The sequence below is a fragment of the Epinephelus lanceolatus genome, chromosome 19, assembly GCF_041903045.1.
Source record: "Epinephelus lanceolatus isolate andai-2023 chromosome 19, ASM4190304v1, whole genome shotgun sequence".
In the NCBI taxonomy this organism is placed as follows: Eukaryota; Metazoa; Chordata; class Actinopteri; order Perciformes; family Serranidae; genus Epinephelus; species Epinephelus lanceolatus.
Genome location: NC_135752.1, coordinates 36,959,711 through 36,979,406, shown reverse-complemented (window position 1 = coordinate 36,979,406; position 19,696 = coordinate 36,959,711). Strand labels below are relative to the sequence as shown.

The window sequence follows — 19,696 nt, the reverse complement described above, 5'->3', positions numbered from 1 at the left end:
TTCCGCGCCAATGCTGGCAAACTGCTGTCGACTGCCCTCCGCCATCTTCTCTGTCTATCTTTCTGATTTCTTTCTTGCCCCTTTCTGTTTCTCTCTTCACACTGCATGGCTTCAGCCTGCTGCCTGTGCTCACAAACATGCTCTCTCTTCACTGTACTTTCAGCCAGTCTTTCTTTTGTATTCGTGCACTTCCACTATTTCTCTCTTTTTTCTTTCCTTCTTTCTTTACCGCCAACTGATTTGACTGTTTTCTTTGTTGTGTCCTGTTCTGCTACATGTTTTTATGTGGTAGTTAAACTGTTTTAAATGTATAGCTGTTGTAAGTGTCTATGACTGCGTTAAAATGTCACTGACTCTTTGATATGTTAAAGACATGGATTGACTTTTGTGAGAAAAGCTGGGTTTTCTTTCTTTCATCGGTGAATATTCTCAATGGGAATCTGAATCTGAATTTTTTCCCCACTGTTTAAAGGTTTCAAGTTTCTGGCCCTAGCATAAACAAACATCAAATCTATATCCTTGATCAGACTTGAACCAGCGCAGAATACTCTCTGTGTTTCTTTGTTGTTGTTTTTTTAAATTGTTAATATAAGTTGATAAAATGCTAGTGCCACAGTCTGAAACCTTAATGTTGTGGTCAAAAATTTTGTTGGTGTAGTTGCTCTTCATCTCCAAACTAACAACAAACATTTCTAATCTCTTGACCAAGTGCTTGCTGGGAAATCTTTATTCACTGGTGTTATATTTTGACGCGTATGTGCCTTTTATGAACTTCTCGTGTCTGCAAAGGAAGTCTTCCTCCCTTTCTTTTGTGAATACTCTTTTGTTTGGTGAATGTTTTTTTTTTGTAACTTAAAGCTTTACTTGCTAATATTGTATGAATCAATTTGTTAAAACTTTGTTGGTGTTTCATTAGTTTAACATAAATTACACAGTAGCCATATTTGATTTACATGTAATAAGGTGGAAAAACATTGTCCGGACAGTAGGTACAGAGCGGGAGATAGCCCAAATCAAAGGTTTGCTAACTGGGTTGATCCACATTAGCATGTCAGATTACCTGAAACTGAGTTCTTGGTTTAAATTGAATAATTTGTATCACTAACACAAGTTGTACAATGTTTGCTTAAACTACATGAGAATACATTATATATCTTAAATGATCGTGTTACAGTAGTATATGTTAGTACAGTGCCAAGCTGTTTCCTTCATGGAAAGTCTTGCTAATGTTGGCAACTATTATTAACTGTTATTTTGTTAGCAACATGTGTTAGCCAAGAACTATTGGCAGCTAAAGCCAAAATTGGGCTTATTATCAACCTCACTTGACACAATTAATTCTAGGTTACTGTAATAATCAACTGCTAATAAGTACTTACTTCTAATTAGCATCATAAGACATGTTTCCATCAGCCTGTTTAGATGCGCATCTAGAAGTATTGCATCGGAAAATTATGATGGAAACGCCAAATATCGAATTAAAATACACTGATTCGCACAAACTAAAATACGCTCGCTTTAGACGTAGCACACCTCTCTCCATGATGATATCCACACTCTGGGTCGGGAAGGCGGTAATGCATTTACAAGCTGGTTACCAACCGCCAGAAAACGTAGAAGAAGAAGAATGCGAGACTTGTTTTGTTTCCGGTTCTGCGGAAAACTCGCGTGAGTTCGTAGTTTTCACCAAAGTCCATACATTTAATGGAAACACACAGGATTCGTATTTCTTTTAATGCGCATTTCCCAGTGATTCAAATCACTTTTGGATGGAAACATAGCTATAGTTGCATAGGTTAGGAGGGAAAGCTGACCTAGCTAATAGCAGAAGTGGAAGAAATGGATTAGCATAAATCCATTAGCTGTAATCCTTTGATTTGGACTTTCTGCAACTTATCTCTCCTCAGACCAGTCGCCGGAAGACTATATTGGCATTGTGCACATCTGCAAACTACAGACATGTTACATTTGTATGTTTGATATGTATCATAACAGGGTTTCTAAAGTGACATAGTGTATGAGTTGACTTTGTCATCTGGAGGTGGAGGGGATGATGTGTAGCTTGTCACTTTGGCGAGATGCCTGCCAAGCTGCAGACCACAATTTGAGACCAATTGTTTATTAGTGTGTCATTGCTGCTTTTCCAACGGCTTTTTAGCGACCAAACATGGGTGGTTTTTTTTTGTTGAAACCTAACCACATGTTAACTACCGTGTTGTTTAAACATTAGTTTTAATGTAGACTGTCCACTACATAATATCATACAAATGCAGAGAACCTGTGGTTTGCAGAAATGTACAGTGCCGACAGTTATTTTCGCAGTTGGGTTGTTTCCCTGCAGCCAATGACTGTAGGACTAATGGTCATTGTATGATTACGAAACGTTGAAATATGTCCAGTGCTAACATTCAGTGCTAATGGTGGATGTTTTTGTACCATGTATGACTTTCATACAGGAGACTGCAGATCACGTCCAGTCACAGACCTGCTTTTATTTTTTCTTTTAAACTTTAACCACCATCTTTCTCTAATGTTAACCACAATGGTTTCCTAACCTTAACCACACCTTTAGTTGCCATGCGCAGGTTTCGAATGTATTTTTGGTGTTAAAAACCTTTACAGAGTGGTCCAATAACAATGTTCTTGTTTTGGGTCAACGTCTTGTTTTGCTGAAGTTGATGCAAATCCAACTTAAATGCTATTTGGGTATTTTTTTCTAAACTTACTCTCTTTCTTGTGACTCCTTCCTTTATTTTCTTTTCTATATGTTTTCTGTTCTTGTGTGTTGTTAACACATTTTCTTCCTCCCTGCTGCCTAACTGTTTTTCTTCTCTCTTCATATTTACTGTATAAATTTATATCTTCCTAACCTGTTCTTTTCTTCTTGAATATTTCTCTCCTTCTCTTCCTTTGCAAGCTGCTGTAGCTGCCACAGCCAACACCAGCACTGTTACTGCTGCTACCACTGCTGGGGCTCCGGGGGCCCCTGGGGGCCTTCTTCAGGGGGCCCCTGGCTCCCCGAGCCCCGGCCCTGCTTCTCATAACATCCCCTCAGTCAACGAAGGTACAGACTGAACTGACGGGTACCGCTTAGGGAAAGTCTCGCAGTCATACTCCTTTTTTTCAGTTAGTTTGTCTTTGGAGGCGCTTTGTCTTTGCTTCCTAGATCTTCTTTCCTACATCCCTTCCTTCTGTCTTTCCTTTTGTTCATTCTGTCTCCACTCTCCATTCCTATTTCTGTTTTTTCTTTGTTCTCTTGACTTCTCTTTCTCTCTCAATGCCATCACAATTCTTCACCTCCCCTCTCTTCACTCCATTAGTTATTCATTTCCCCACTTTTTTCCCTGGTTCTCACCTCCTTGGGTCTCGTCATCTCTTGTCTTGCATCAGTCTTGCTATTCCCTGCAACCTGTGTTTTGACCTTAGGTGTCCTGCTCCAGTTTGTTGCAGCGTCTTTGTCCTTGTTTTGGTCTACAGTGCCGTTTGTTTATCTGTCTGTCTGTCATAGCTGAGTTCAGTCCACTTTCAATCCAGTCAGTCAGAGAAATTGATAGTTTTGGGTCTCCAAATGTGAATGCTGCAATGCACTTGGCACAGGAAGTGGTCAAGTGTTTAAGTGTGTAAATTTCAAATCTATCTGACTTGATCATGGGAAATTAAGCCAATATGTTCAGCAGTATTTTCCAGAGCTAGGACTTTTACTTAATCCCTGACATATTTTAGATATAGGGAAAAATTTTAAGAATGGCAGCAGTATGGTAATAACATACTCCAGTGCAAAAACAGTAAAAACATCAAATTTCAATCCTGCCTTCAACATCTACAACATCTTATTCACAATTTTTTCCTTGGTCTTGCAATTTGCAACTTGTAGAAAAGGTGCACATTGCATAGTTTTAGCCAATCTGCTTCAAATTCAATAACTTCTGACAATAATCATAACAAATACAGATAGGACAAGTTTCCCAGTGCAGCAAAATTTGGCGAGACAAAGCTGTGTCATCAGCAAACAAGTGGACTTTGCTAACGTCTGGAACTGATGCATTTGAGAGTGTATTGACCACAGTCCTTACACCCTGGTCTGTTGTATTTCTTTTCAGTTGTGCAATGCTGTCCTGTGTTTTCTGTCTCTAAGTCTACCTGTCTGTCTCAATGTCCATGTGTCCCGACGTTTCAGTTTGTCTGTGCTCACTGTTTGCATGCTTGCTATTTCCACCTGATGGAATGGGGAGTGTGTCACTGGGACAAATTATAAAACCAATGAAAAAATTTAAACAGATCAAATGAAAAATGTAATTTGTGTTTAGCAAAGACTCAAAATTCCCTTGATTAACATTTAGCGTACCCTCTGTTTTCACCTACAGCACATGCATCTGACCCTGTGCAAGTAAATTTTGAATAGGCACACTCTGTGAAAGTTGCGTTTTGAAATTAAGAAACCAAAGACTTTCTTTCACTTTTAATTTTTTTTTTGTAAATAAACTAAAGTGTTCATTGTAACTTTATAGCTGGAGTCTTTTTGGTGTCCTTCTCAAAGCCGAATGTTTCTTTTTAAACACCTATCATAAACATTTTTTTAACAGGATGTTGGCTTTTACCACGAAGGCCTGTGGCCCCATCCTCTTACACAACAATGAATGTGCTCTCAGATTTCTAAACTGCTCAACCTTTGTGGTTTCTGTAGGTAAATTAAGTGCCTTTAAAAGCTGATGACCATCAGTTTCCAGTTTTCAGAGACTAAAACATAGCTGGTCGGGGTTATATATTGACTGGACTATATTGGCCGGAAAACAGCAAGCATGCACACAGAGGCGCATTCTTCCCAGTAGGAGTATTTAGAGCCAACCTCTAGTTTTCTGTAGGGGTAAAACTGCAACTGTAGCAGATATGTCATGTTTTCATATTATGTTTATTCCCAAAACACTGCCTTGCAGAAACCTTCCAATGATGATGACTATTATTATTTATATTTTTATTTATTATTATCAGCAGTATATACTATAAGGAAAGTATGTTAACTGCAATAGGAGTAGTGGTAGCAGCAGCAGCAGCAGCAACAACAGTTGCACTAATATTGCCACAGCAGCAATAGTAATAGTAAGGGGCACCACCAATGTTAGGTGTTGTTGGCAGCAGCAACAGTGGTAGTAGTAATAGTAGTGATGGTCGCAGTTGTAGTAGCAGTAGTAGTCACTGTTGATTCTGCTAACAGTATTAGTAATTGTAGCAGTAGTAGTATGCTAGTTGTTGTTGGCAGGAGCAGCAATAGAGTGCTGAAGTCACGCCCCTTCCGGTGAAGTTCATGGGACCTTAGATCGGAAAAAATATGAATGACAGTGAATGAGGAGAGTAATATTATCTTTTGGTCCTGTTTGAGTTGTGACATGAAATCCAAATATGTTGTTAATGAATTTAAAACATAAATTTTAAGGTCAAGAAAGTCATACTTTGTGGTAAAACTGTTGAGATATAAGCTTTTGAAAAAAACGTAATTAGAAAGACTACACAGGAGGCGGTCGCGTATGTGACATCATAGCTTTTGCTCGCTTCCTGCAGCTTGGAGCGACTGCAGCCTGGCACAAAACACACAGACATCTTCAATCATAAATCGATTAATCATAAAACAGTGGAATTTCAGCGGGGAGGCCAAGCTGCAGGAAGCGAGCGAAAGCTATGACGTCACATACGCGACCTCCTCCTGTGTACTCTTGAGTCTTTCTAATTAAAAAGCTTATATCTCAACAGTTTTACCACAAAGTATGACTTTCTTGACCTTAAAATTTATGTTTTAAATTCATTAACAATATATTTAGATTTCATGTCACAACTCAAACGGGAACAAAAGATAATATTTCTCTCCTCATTCACTGCCATTCATATTTTTTCCGATCTAAGGTCCCATGAGCTCTACCGGAAGGGGCGTGACTTCAGCACTCTATAGTAGTAGTTGCTATTAGCAGCAACATCAGTGTGAGAAACAGCAGCAGCAGTTGTTTGCACCAGCAGGAATTGCCATTGTTGGCAGTAACAGTAGTAGTAGTAGCTACTGTCGTTTCTGCTAACAGTATTAATAAATGACACAGCAGCAATAGTAATAGTTAGGGGCATCAGCAATTATAGTTGTTGACAGCAGCAACAGTAGTAGTAGTAATAGTAGTAGTAGTAGTAATAGGTGCAGTATTTCTGCTGACAGTATCAGTAATTGCAGTTGTACTTAGTAGCAGCAGCAGCAGCAGCAGTTGTTGTTAGCAGAACCAGCAGTACTGATAGCACCAGCAGGGATAGCTGTTGTTAGCAGCAGCAGCAATAGCAGAACTTGAACTACCACTACTAGTAGTAGTAGAAGCAGTAATAGTCTTAATTAGTAGCATCGTTGGTTGCTGATGCACCTGCAGGATAGTTGTTGCTAGAAGTAGTAGTAGTAGTAAGTAGTTACTGTTGTTTCTGCTGACAGTGTTAGTAAGTGCAGCAGCAGCAGCAGTAGTAGTAGTAGTTAGTTGTACCAACAGTAGTGGATACACCAGCAGAGATAGTGGTTTGCAGCAACAACAGTAGTAGTAGGCGCAGTTAGCAGTAACATCAGTATTAGTTAGAGCAGTAGCAATTTTTAGCAGCACAGGCAGAAGTGTTAGCGCCATAAGGAATAGCTGTTGTAACAGCTACAGTAGATGTAGTAGTAGCAGTAGTGCTAGTGATATCACTAGTAGTAGTTAGTGTTGTTTCTGCTAATGGTAGTTAATAGCACCTGCAGGAAGAGTTGCTGTTGGCAGCTGCACCAGTAGCAGCAGTAGTAGTACTAGTAGCAGCGTTAGCGCTAGCAGGAGTAGATGTTGTTAGCAGCAACAGTAGTAAAAGTAGTTAGCAGTGATAGTTGTTATTTTAGCTGCAGTTGAAGGTGTCTGCCACAGTAGTCATTGTCAACCACAGTTCTGGGGACCAATGCCTAAAAGCATATTTAAAAAAATAACAACATTAGTCGTTTAAGTGGGATACAGTAACACATCTTACACTTGAATCTACAATCCAGTGAAGCAACACACCCAAGTTAGGAGGTGAGGAACACTATCTGTGTAACATCGAATTTATCTCAACACTCTTTTCACGCAATTCTGTTCTTCAGTGTGAGTTGGCTTCACTGTTTCAGGTCAGAATTTAGGAAACAGTCTGAACAGGGAAGAAGGGATCAGGATTTAATTGACATTAATACTGGTAGGGGAAGGACACAGTTTTGAATCTGACTTCAGAAACTAATTTAACAAAATAATTCAAATTAACATTTGAGGTTTCTGCAAGACAGTCGTGCCAATCTGCAACTAGAGGTTGACTGATTATTATTTCCTGATTGTTGATAACAATTTGGTTATTATGGTCCAATACAGATATCAAATAACTGACAACATTGTAATTTGTGTTTGTGACATTCATCACAGTTAATCTGTCAACCTCTTCATACAATACTCCTGAATGCGATATGTCTGTAACACGCCTAACGGTATGAGTTTTCCCTGTGTATTTCAATGGCGGAGGTAAGTTCACATGGTGCCCTCGGCAAAGAAATTTGTACAGAATTTCTTTCCTGCTTAAAGTCCATCCACTGTCCATTCGAGTGTATTTCACATACTTGCATCTTCTCTGGAAACCATATATTAAACCAATATATGTGAATAAGGTGCTTGGTTTATGTTGAGTATCAGCAAGTAAACATTTCAGTCCATTTTTTGTCACAGATGTGTAAAAGCTGGTGTACATTTCTCTGGTGTTTGGTGTAAACTCTAAATATTTGCCATCCTTTTGGCTCAGACTGATACAGCCGGATTTGAGCCCCGTTAAAGCGATACCAAGACATTTTGAATGTTAGCTTTCTCCATCAGTCACTCAGGTTAATGCAACTAAGGAAAAACTGTCACAACACCTATAAACCTTCACTGTTCTCTAATGTTGTCCTCTGTTTTGAAGTAAAATTCCTCCACACATTGTGTTGCTGAATGAAATAAAACACACTCAAGTTCATCATGCCAAGGTATCGTTATGAGGCTTGTGTGGATCCACCTGGCAGTGCTGTATATCTGTTGTTTACCTGTTGAATGCCATCAAACATACTCAGGCTCTGGTTAGCAGAAATAATCACGTTGCTCTAACCAAGACTGTAAATATAAGCCAGTTATATTCCCACCCTGTGTTTAACTGTTGTTAGTGTGAGTTTTATACGAGGATATTAGTGTGTAAGTACAAAGTCAGTGTGTGTGTGAGAATGTGAGAAACTCACTGTGGTCACATGGAAATCAGGTTTTCAGCCTGAAGGGGCAACTTTTAAAAAAACTGACAGAAGTAGTGATTTAAACACTTTTAGACGAGTAGTTTAACATTTTGGGAACTTATTTGATTTCTTTCCAAATTTGACTTTAGAAGGTCGATGTCAGTCTCGAGTCATGGACGTAAGGTTCGGTCCGTTAGCAGCATATCTTTATACTACTGACCAGAATTTGGAAGAAACTGGCAGAGGATATTCTTTGTCTCCAGGGGATAAACCCTAATTATTTTGGTGAACCTTGACTTTTCCTCTAGCGCCACTAAAGGAACCAAATTTCAGCTTGTACACAAACTCAGAAACCAGTATTGTTACGGCTCTACAATCATCTCATGTTGATTGTTCTGTCCTGAAGTGTTTTTATGTGACAGCAGTGAGACGTGTGTGTGTGTGTGAGCACATGAGAGACTTTGGAATAAAGAATTGTCCACTGGCCCACACTGACTGTGTGTATACATGTGTGTGTGTGTGTGTGTGTGTGTGTGTGTGTTTGTGTTTGTGTGTGTGTGCAGGTTGGAGCCAGCTGGCAGCCATGCACTGTGTGATGCTCCCTGACCTCCTTGGCCTGGACAAGTTCAGACCTCCTCTGCTGGAGATGTTGGCGAGGAGGTGGCAGGACCGCTGTCTCGAGGTAACACACACACACATTGCATGCACAGCTCCAAGCAAAGCCTTACAGGCCAACCTTGTCTCTGAAAATTATGTTTATATTCTCAATTTATATACTTAAAGGGGTGTTTCATTGCTGTAAAGATGGCCTTATAATAAGTCAAGGATGTCTCTGCAGTAGAAAGATGCAAACACTTTTGAAATTGGTGCTACAGAACCAGAGAAAACAGAAAAAGGTAGAAGTAGAAAACCTACAGCTACTAGAAGTTCAAGTATTTAACATAAAAAAAGCTGCTGCAGTACTCATTAATTTCTCTTTTTCATTTTCTTTAAGTCGCCGGAATGCAGGAAACTTAAATTTTAAAGACCCCCTGATTTGGTTTTAAAATTGAGGTCTTAAGGTTGGCAAGTATGTATCAACCATCCAATGAATGAACCGTGTCTGCTCGTTTTCTGATGGACGATAAAAAAACATGTCGTCCACATGACTGCTCATCTGAAGACTCTATAGAAGAGCAAAAAATAAATCATAGCAGTTATTTGACCAGGAAGTCACATTTAGATTGAAACCTCTTTTGCAAGTGAGACCTTGATTATAAAAAAAAAATAGTCATGACATTACCGTCTTTGTGGTTTTAAGGTGCGAGAGGCAGCACAAGCTCTCCTACTGGCTGAGTTGAGAAGGATCGGCCAATCTGGACGTAAGGACACCATCGACATGTGGGCTCCCTATCTGCCTCAGTATGTGGACACTGTCAGCTCCCGTAAGTGCCTCACACTGCTTCATTCATGAAAGAAAGAAATCTGTGTTTGTTTCTGTTGGTTCTTGGTGTTCAACTTCCTTTGTTTACAGCTCAGTTTGTTTTCACGTAGTCTGAACCAGGCTAAATATAAGCATAGTAATAAAGTTAGCATCAGTTGGGGCTGAAGACTACAAGTTTTAAAATAATATAATCTGAAGGTGTGGCGTTAGAAAGAAGAGATCTTACCAGACCTCTGTAGCTCGCCTGCTCTTCATCTTTGCTGCAAGCTGGAAGATCAATTTTACATTAGCATAACACGCCCGAATCTCTGAGCGAACCTGAGCTGGATTGTGGCAATGACAAAGTGTGGTATAAAATGGATAACTGTCCATCGTGAGTCTGACAATTCTAATTCGGATGAGTACTCTCTAATGTTCTTTAACGTAGCATCCAATAGTTGATAACATGCTAACTGCTGGTGTCGACAAGGGCCATTTTAGCATGCTAGTGTTAGCAATCAGCTAAAAACACAGCTGAGCCTAAGTACACGCCTAAATCTGATAACCAGACTGAATGTTCATTTGGATTCACTTTGGTCATTTAGTCTAACATCATGTTCTTGTAAGCTGATTTTGGGAGCAGGGGTGATTTTGTTTTGTTTTGCTCTAATCTAAATATGTGTTGACATCATTTTTCCCTCGTGCACCCTCATGCCAGGAAGGCTAAGGCGAGCGCCTATCTATTACCTACCTACCTACCTACCTATTTCCTCTGCTCATATGAAGTCAGGATAAATCATGCACAAGACTTAAATGCTATTTTTGTGGAGGCTTTATTGTCTTCACAATTTATTATTTCTTATCTGTGACATTAAAGTAAATAAAAGCTTTGTTTCCACTAAGGAAATGGTTTCAGCTTACAGAAACAGACAGGAGGTCTGCGTTGCTGTGACGTGTAGTTACATTTCTGGTCAGGCTACGGCTGTGTTGTTGTGAGTGAGTGAGTGGGGTGGAGCTGTGCAGAGAGTGTGAGAGAGGAGAGATGCACACTGGTATGTGTCATGTCACGCAACTTGACCCTATATCAATATAAACGGTGTTGTCTAAATTTCTGTCTTGCTTGAAAGTATATCGATATATCGTACATAGTCGTTATATCTCCCGGCCCTAACAGAGATGAACCTTTAGTAGCACCAACTCGAATTCGGCCAGGCTGTGTAATGGCAGCAACAGAAAGTTTGATGATCTGGCAGGGAGTTTGTGCTGGGCTGTCTGAATTTGACTTGCTATTCAAGCAGCTGAAGGTCTATATTTGGGTCGTGCCCCACTGTCTACTTTCTTGCTTTGGCTTTGTTTTTTAAAACAGATATGACGTCATGTTAGTCATAGATTACCATAATAAAACCGGCAACACCTCCGCATTTTAATATTTTATCGATTCAGGCATTAAAAATAGAGATTGGTCAGTTGTTTCTTTAACTGTGAGAAACAGCTGTCAATGAGCGCAACGCAAGACCTACTTTTACAAATAGATATCTTCCTCTTTATCCCCCTCTCTCGGTATCCATTTGTCTTTTTTCTCTCTCCGTCTGTCCTCTGTATATTCCCATGCCTCTCTCTGTGTCTATAGTTACACCTGCTGATGGGAAGAAAGGTGAATCTCCACCTTCTTTTACTAGAAACAGCCTACTAAAATGCTGTGTGTGTGTGTGTGTGTGTGTGTGTGTGTGTGTGTTGGGGAGTCGCCCTGTGGTTGCTGAGGATGCTGGGGGTTTCTCAGGGGAACAGTTGCCATGGAAACGGGCACCGGTCAGTGTTGTGTTACCACAGCAGTACCGCAGGCGGGGGAGGCGGAGGAGGGGGAGTGATGGGCCGGTGACCTCAGGGGACGAGGGAGGATAGAGGGGTGGAGGGGAGCAGAGATAGAGCGAGGTTAAAGGGTCATTGAATTTGATCTGTGTGCTGCACAGCAGGACTGGAACAGGGAGTAAGATGACTCCTGCTGGTCCTGGAATATCACGGGGAAAGTCGGGGAATGTGTTGAATCCTCTGGAGGAGGCCTTTGGATCTGAAGCTGGTCTCGGGTCTGTCCGTTGTTAAACACCAAGTGTGTAATTTTTCCACACGTTGTGAATCAGAGTCCAACCTTCTTCCCTCCTGTTAAACAGGGTGTGTCGGACCTGGTTCAATTTTAATGTGCAACAGCAGCAGTAAATGTTCCGTTTGCCTCAGCAGTAGCTCGACACTGCTCAGATACAGCTCCGATATGTAGGTTAAAATCGCTACAGCACCTGAACTGTACTGGTGAAATACAAAGATGTTGCTGTAAGTAATGAACCACCGTCAGTCTTTTACATCTCCCATGTGAAGGTGAAGCATGCTCAGATCAAATGCAAATCTGTGTTCCCGGCCGCTTTTTAGAATGATCTATCTCTAGTGTTTCTTTGGTTCATGGCAGGCTGAGAGAAAAGGGTGTTTTCAAATGAACACGGACATAGTCTGAATGTAAACACATGGTCAGAGTACGACCTTAATCAAATCTTGAGCGCAGTTCAGACCAAAGATTTGCGACAAGATGAAACTGTTTTAGAACCTTACAGTGGTGTTAACTGACCGCCTGAGCATGACTCAAGCCGGCTGATGGTGTCACCCACAACTCCGCTGGTCAAATTGCCAGCGGATGGTTTCAGAACATGAAGCACGTCACCTGTTTCAACAGCCAGTAAGCTTGTGGTAAAGTCTGCTGGTCAAGTCAAAGTGACCTCAGACAGCAGCTCTTTTTAGATAGGAATTGTGCAGTATAAAAACAAAATCGGGGAGTGTGGTAAAATGCCGCCTACCTACTTTTGTTTATACAGAATGCCCCTTTTTCTGGGGCAATGGAGGGCGTGAGCAAGTGACAAAACGTGTAGCTCAGCGTGTGACGTTAACAGTGACGTGGGAGGGAAGCCGCGGCTGGTCAGTCCTTCTGCGATTCTCTCATAAGTCGGCCCGTTCTTCACCGTCCCCGTCATCTGACGGTTAATGGCCTCTTCGTTTGCAAGGACAAGGCGAGGCGGAAAATTGGGCACCTTGGATCAACTCACTAATCCGGCTCTGTGTGTCTAAACGCTCACAGCTTGCCGGCAAAACAGCCCAACATTCGCAGAAAATCTGGCAGTGTAAAAGGGGCTAATGTGTTTGCTTGCTGTGGCGGGTGCTCCGTCCCCACCGAGCCTTCTGTCTCTGTCTTTATGTGTGTCGGACAGTGGGTCGCTGTATGTGCTTGCATCTGTCGGACTCAATGCAATATCTCAAGAATACCTTGAGGGTATTTCTTCAAATTTGGCACAAACATCCACTTGGACAAAACATATTTTTGGCCATAACTTGAGAATTCATACACTTAATAAGACAAAACTTCGCACAGATGTCTAACAGGATAAAATGATAAAGTGGTGACATTTTATATCCAAAAGGCCAAAGGTCAGCTTCACTGTGACATCATAATGTTCTGCATAAAACACTTTTCTGGTCATTCAGCATCATATCTCAGGAACAGAACAGTAGGGCAGAAACCAGCATCAGACGGCTGGAGGAAGATGGAGACAAATGAAAATATTAGCAAAGATGAAATGACGGTAAAACGTGATTCAGATTAGAAAACTGACACTTGTAAGTGTTAAATAAAGACATCATCACCATCATATACTGACATTGTACTGTACATCCATCACACACTGAGTCTGTTGGCCTACACGTAAGATGATCATGTAACATGAGTGGAGTGATTGGACCTTTTTCACATTGTTGACACTGCCATCAAATGGGCACTCTGTAGACCTCTTAAGCATCCATCCATGTGTGTTTGTGTGTGTGTCTGTCTCTTAGCTCATCCTCTCCAGCAGCAGAGTGGTCGGTGTTTGAAGGAAGACACCTGTATTTATCCATTAGCTTTTAGTGCGAGGAAATGTCACCAAGTCACTGACAGACTCTCAGTGTCACAGCATGGGGCTGACCAGACAACACACACACACACACACACACACACACACACACACACACACACACAGTGGCTGTGACCTTTCAGTTCTCCTGGAAGCGTTTAAAAGGCTTTAACACAAAGGAAACAGGGCGAGCTGCAGTTGTTAACCTGCACTCAGAGACAGAGAAAAACTGGCCACAGATTGTGGTAAAAACAAACACTCAAAGAAGTTGTTTGGGGTGAATTTCCAGTATTGGAATCATCGTGAATATCATGTCCAGCAGCACTCAAAGACTTGTCTCGACGTTAACACTTGCCTGGATGAAGTAAATTCTGTTTTTGGGGAAGTGTAATGCCTCACACAGTTGTCCAGTCGGGCAAATGAAACCCAAAAGTGAGTCATTTTTTTCTGGTTAAATAAATAAATAAGTTATTGTGACAGGCCTGATGGTTAGCCTAGCTCAGCATAGAGACTGAAAGTGCGTGGAAACAGCTCGCCTGGCTCTGTCCAAAGTTTTAAGATGCACCTACCAACACCTCTAAAACTCAAAAACTAACACCCACCTGTTTTTTGGCAGCCAATTTTGGGTATGGATGGTTGCAGGTTTTCAAACATGAACCCATGCAGGACTTAAGGTGGTGTCTTTAAATGTGTCTGACCAAAAGTCCAAAACTCAAATATGTTGCACAAAATCCTCACATCTGACAAACTGGAACCATCAAATATTTAAATTTTTGCTTCGAATACAATGATTAAAACAATTATTTAATAATCAAAAAAGCTGTCTATGACTTTATTGATGGACCATGGATTATACAATGGCCAACAGCTGGAGCCGCGATCACATCTGGCAGCCTGCGCTAGCTCGACACGCTGCACCTAAATGCTAACAAATGATAAAACACGAGTGTTGAGCTTTAATCTCTGGGGTGGAAGACTTCAGAGCTGCAGGGGGGAGCAGTGGGAGCAGTGGGGGCGGGAGAAAGACTCTCTACACACACTTTACACTCTCATATTCACACACACTTGATTAAACAAAGTCCCCAGCATTGTTCAGCCTTCACACACGCATGAACACACACAGTTTTCAGGGTCAAACTGTGTGTGTGAAGCTGTGTCTTTGATCACTGAACAGCAGTCACCATTTCCTCTGTCTTTAGTTTACGAGCTGCCTCAAACACCCCGTTGTGTGTGTGTGTGTGTGTGTGTGTGTGTGTGTGTGTCTTTTTAACTCATGAACCTGCTGTTGTGAAAGATCCGCCTCCTCCTCTCGTCCTCTTCACCTTTTTCTCTGCATCTGTTTCTTCATCACCTCTCTGCCCCTCCCTCTCTTCCACTTCTCTCCCCTCTCTCCTTCTCCTTCTCTCTCCTTTTCCTCACCTCCTCTTATCACCTGTCCTGCTCCTTCTTCTTCTCTTCCTCCTCATTACTACTTTCCAGTTTTTGTTTCTTCCCTTTTCATCTTTTCTTTACCCCCCCTCCTTTCTGTCTTTCTTTTATCCTTCCTTTCTTCTTGCTGGGTGGATGGAGGTGAAGTTGAACGGCCTTATATTCACCAATATATGTATCTGCACAGTCTTCTGCATCATGTAGTTTTTTTTAGATGTATAAAACAATAAAATACAAACAAGACATATAAGAAATAAGTAATGAAAATTGAAAATAATTAGAAACATGATAAATATAGCTGACACTGAACAGACTGGAGGTCGTCCTGCTGTTTTAAACACATAGAAAAATGAAGAATAGATATAATACGTAAGTGAATTATGTGTGTAAATGGTGAAATGTTTCCAAAGATAATTCAAGATTAAATACTAATGCAAATGCTTAAAAGGAAACTGACCTGACAGACATTTACTCGACTATTAGGAGGCAGCCCTAGTTCTCATGGTCATGAAAAACCTGGAAAAGTCATGGAATTATTACAAGTCATTAAACGCTTTGGGGAAATCATGGAATTTTGTTGTGTGTAATGAAAATGTTACAGCAGTCTTTCACAGTTAGCCTTCCGCGTAATGTAACATCACGACAAATGTATTTTCTGTAGCTGTCGAGGTACGTAACTGTGGGACGCGCCATTGTGTGAAGTTTTCTTCACCATCACGTACGTTTCTTCATTTTCTCAGCCTGTTCACTCTCTCCCTTCCTGATGCCAGTGAGCTGAAATTATTTTTTGATAGAGCTTGAAGTTGGGCAAGAAAAAAATTGTTATGGGTCCTTGAAAAGTCATGGAAAAGTTTTGAAAATTCGTCCATGAAAATGTGCGGGAACACTTGATTTTATACGTTTTGTGATATGCTGAGTATTGCAACAGTATATATTGCAATTAATTAGCTTTTTGTAAAGCTAAAAATAATGTCTCCAAAGTAAAACTTTTGTCAACATCTGTTTGATCTAATAAGATAAAGGTTTCAGTCTGTTCATCTCACTTCAATCACTTTACTTGCAGCGAAATGTAAAAATAGAAATTGATTATATTATTGTAGTAGGCTACCTACAGTTTGATTTGTATTTGTAATATTAGTAATTTGTATGATAGAAATATTGATACTTGGCACTGTGTGACGATACGATATTGCAAAAAGAAACAAAAAAACATTTTCCCACCCCTACTATCTAGTGGACACTTGTGTGAAAATGACACTGAATTCAGCAGCTTCCTCTCCGAAACTGGTGAAATGGTTGCACCTAATGTTAAATGTCTTAAGACATGAGGACTGTACTTGTTAACAGAGCATTTTCTGTTGTCTTAACACGTCACGTCACACGTAACATCAGGACGAACAAATTTGTCTTACTAATATGAACATAAAAATAGACCTAGAGAAAATGTTGCAAATGATGCGTATACTCCAGCATGGCTAAGCATCTTATTTCAGCCATTTTAATTGGAGCAAAATAGTGGACTGAAAGTGTATCTGCTTTTATTATTCTATTAAGCTCTCAATAGTTTAGTTTGTTTTTGCAGTATTAACAATTTATATGATTTAAAAAAATCATACTTGGTGTCCACGTGTTAAAACAGTATTTCCAGGCTAAATATTGTGATATAGTGCTGTATCGTTTTTTCCCTCCAACCCTGAATCAAAATGTTCCACTGATTTTTTTTAATAGTCTATAAAATGAACCTTGCAAAAAACAAATAAGTGGTCAGAATAAAAACGAAATAGGAGCTGAGAAAGAGGACAGGCCTCTGTGATTTAAAGAACAGGAAGTGCAGGTTTTTAACAGAGGAGGAAAGAGAGCAACAGACAGAGGAGAGGAGGACGGGATCCTGGAGGTTAACAAGGCATGCTGGGAGCTATGTGTCATGGCTGACATGACAAGCTTGACCTTGGAGCAGGGCAGAACGCCTCCTTCTCCTCCCCCCCTTGTCATCCACCCCTCCTCCACCTCCCTCAACTCCTGCATCTTTCCCTTTCTCATTCCCTTGGCCGGGACAGCTGAGTTATAGGGTGTGTGGGTGTGTGTGTGTGTGTGTGTGTGTGTGTGTGTGTGTGTGTGTGTAAAAGATAAGACAACATACGCAGAGCAGAATTAGCCAAATCTACTCAGCAGTTTATTCGAGACACAGTTTCGTAACTGTAGAAAGTTCTTACAGTGACATCATTTCCTCTGTGCAAAGTAATCCATCAGCCATGTGCAGAATATCGGAGCGCGCTGCACCTCATGATTTACATCAGGTGTCACTGCAGGAGGTGGCGTGTCCTTTATGTAGTGAGGCGGACTGTGAGGTGTGGAGGTCAGGGTGGTGGGTGGGTGGGTGGGTGTGTAGCTCGCCTGACTCTAAAGATGGAAGCCTGACTTTGGTCCTGTCACAGACCTGCAGTTAATAATGTAACTGCGATCTTTCCCTCATCTTAAAGGAACACTTCACCCCCCAAATGCCCGTTTGTATATCAGTTACTGATTGTCTCTGTCAGAAGCATTCTCGCCTGCTGGAAATATTCAGTTTGACTCAGCTCATGTGACTGAAACTGAACTGAGAAACAGAGAGAGCTCAGTTGTATGCAGAAACATCAGTCCGTCTTTTCGTCCAATCACAGCGAAGCATCAGTTATGTTTTAATTAAGTTCAGTTAAGTTTTTATCACTTTAACGTTGGAGACGGATAATCAACCACCAGGCTGTGTATTGGCCTTCTGTCAGTGTGTGTGTGTGTGTGTGCGTGTGTGTGTGATATAAAGCCGTACAGAGTCATTACGTCGAGCTGTCGGCAGCGTGTGTGAGCAGGTTAATTGGAACATGATGCACAGTGTTAACCAGGATTAATCAATGTAATTACACACGGTGTAATGACAGTGTTTTCCTGCTGCACTCACTGCGTCCTCATCAACTCCTGTGTGTTGGGTATTTTTCCAACCCAAATGATGTTGTTTCTGAAATGTTTTTTTTTTCTTGCACAGGGAATGAGGCTGTGTGTGTGTGTGCATGTGTGTAATTCATTAATTAGGCTGTTTTCCCAGAGATTAGCCCGGCCTGGGCTCCGTTACCTTTAGTCGCTTCATTCATTAGCGCAGCATCATTCATTAACCCAGCAGCTAATGAAAAGCCACTCTTAATTGGCAATGGAGAGATAAAGGCTAAATGAAAACACTAAATATAGAGTGTGTGTGTGTGTGTGTGTGTGTGTGTGTGTGTGTGTGTGTGTGTGCGTGCATTAAATCTCTAGATAAGGAGGAGGCCCAATAAACCTTTATTAGCTACTTAACCAGGACAGTTAGCCTGATGATGAGGATCAACACAGAGCTTACTAACAACACACACACACACACACACATACACATATGTGTACACAATGGTGGGTGGGAGGAGTCATTGAAATACTACATAGTGCGATAGTGCTGCTTGAAATGGACCGACCACACTGCACACACTTATGTTAGTCTGCTCGGTAACACTTTACTGGAAGGTATCTACATAAGGGTGACATGACACTGTCATAACTGTGACATGACACTGTCATGAACATTATGCACATGTAATAAACGTTATGACTGCTGTCATTAAGGCATTCAGTTTTTGTAATGACAAGTTGACATTGTTTGGGTTGTCTTGATTATGACAACTTGACATTAATCAAAGTGACATTACCAGAAGTTGTCTTTGTCATGATAAGTTGACATTAAATTTGTTTGGGATGTCCTTATAATGACAACTTGACATTAACCAGGATGACATTACCAGAAGATGTCTTTGTCATTACAACTTGACATTATCAAAATGCACCTCTTTTATGACACGTTTATGACAAGTTGACATAATAATTATTATAATTAGATGTCCAAAGTTACAGACAGATTCTAATACTCGGTCAGATAGATGTCTGACAGGATACGACACAAACTGGCTGGTGCATTGTTTTGTTAATGTCAAGTCGCTGGTAATGTCATCCTGGTTAATGTCAAGTTGTCATAAGGACATCCCAAACAAATTTAATGTCAACTTGTCATGACAAAAACCGAATGACACTTAATGACAGCAGTCATAAACGTTTATGACATGCACATAATGTTTATGACAAGTTCATAACAGTGTCATGTCATAGTTATGACAGTAGCTATGTTTCCATCCAAAAGTGATTCGAATCATTGGGAAATGCACATTAAAAGAAATACGAATCCTGTGTGTTTCCATTAAATGTACGGACTTTGGTGAAAACTGCGAATTCGCGCAAGTTTTCTGCAGAACCGGAAACAAAAGAAATCTCGCTTTCTTCTTCTTCTACGTTTTCTGGCGGTTGGCAACCAGCTTGTAAATGCATTACCGCCTTCCCGACCCGGAGTGTGGATATCACCATGGAGAGAGGTGCGCTACGTCAGACTTAATTCGAACATAACTGTTTCCATCCCCTGTTTTGCGAATCAGCATTTTTTTCGAATCAACCAAAACCGGGCTAAAGCGAGCGTATTTTAGTTTGTGCGAATCAGGGGATTTTAATTCGAATTTTGGCGTTTCCATTATAATTTTCCGATGCGATACTTCTAGATGCGCATCTAAACGGGCTGATGGAAACATGGCTACTGTCATGTCACCCTTATGTAGATACCTTCAAGTAAAGTGTTAACGT

The 19,696-nt window shown here is 40.8% G+C and overlaps 1 protein-coding gene across 3 annotated transcripts in view; it reads left to right on the top strand.

Moving 5' to 3' along the window:
* wdr7 (WD repeat domain 7) overlaps positions 1-19,696 on the top strand; it is a 142,280-nt gene that overhangs the window by 56,100 nt on the left and 66,484 nt on the right. For 2 of the 3 annotated variants that reach the window (XM_033646545.2, XM_033646546.2), the window contains exons 20-22: positions 2,918-3,064; positions 8,821-8,939; positions 9,558-9,681. In XM_033646545.2, coding sequence (XP_033502436.2) covers positions 2,918-3,064; positions 8,821-8,939; positions 9,558-9,681 — 390 coding nt within the window. The remainder of the gene's footprint in view (positions 1-2,917; positions 3,065-8,820; positions 8,940-9,557; positions 9,682-19,696) is intronic. The other variant, XM_078161858.1, reaches the window with a different exon arrangement.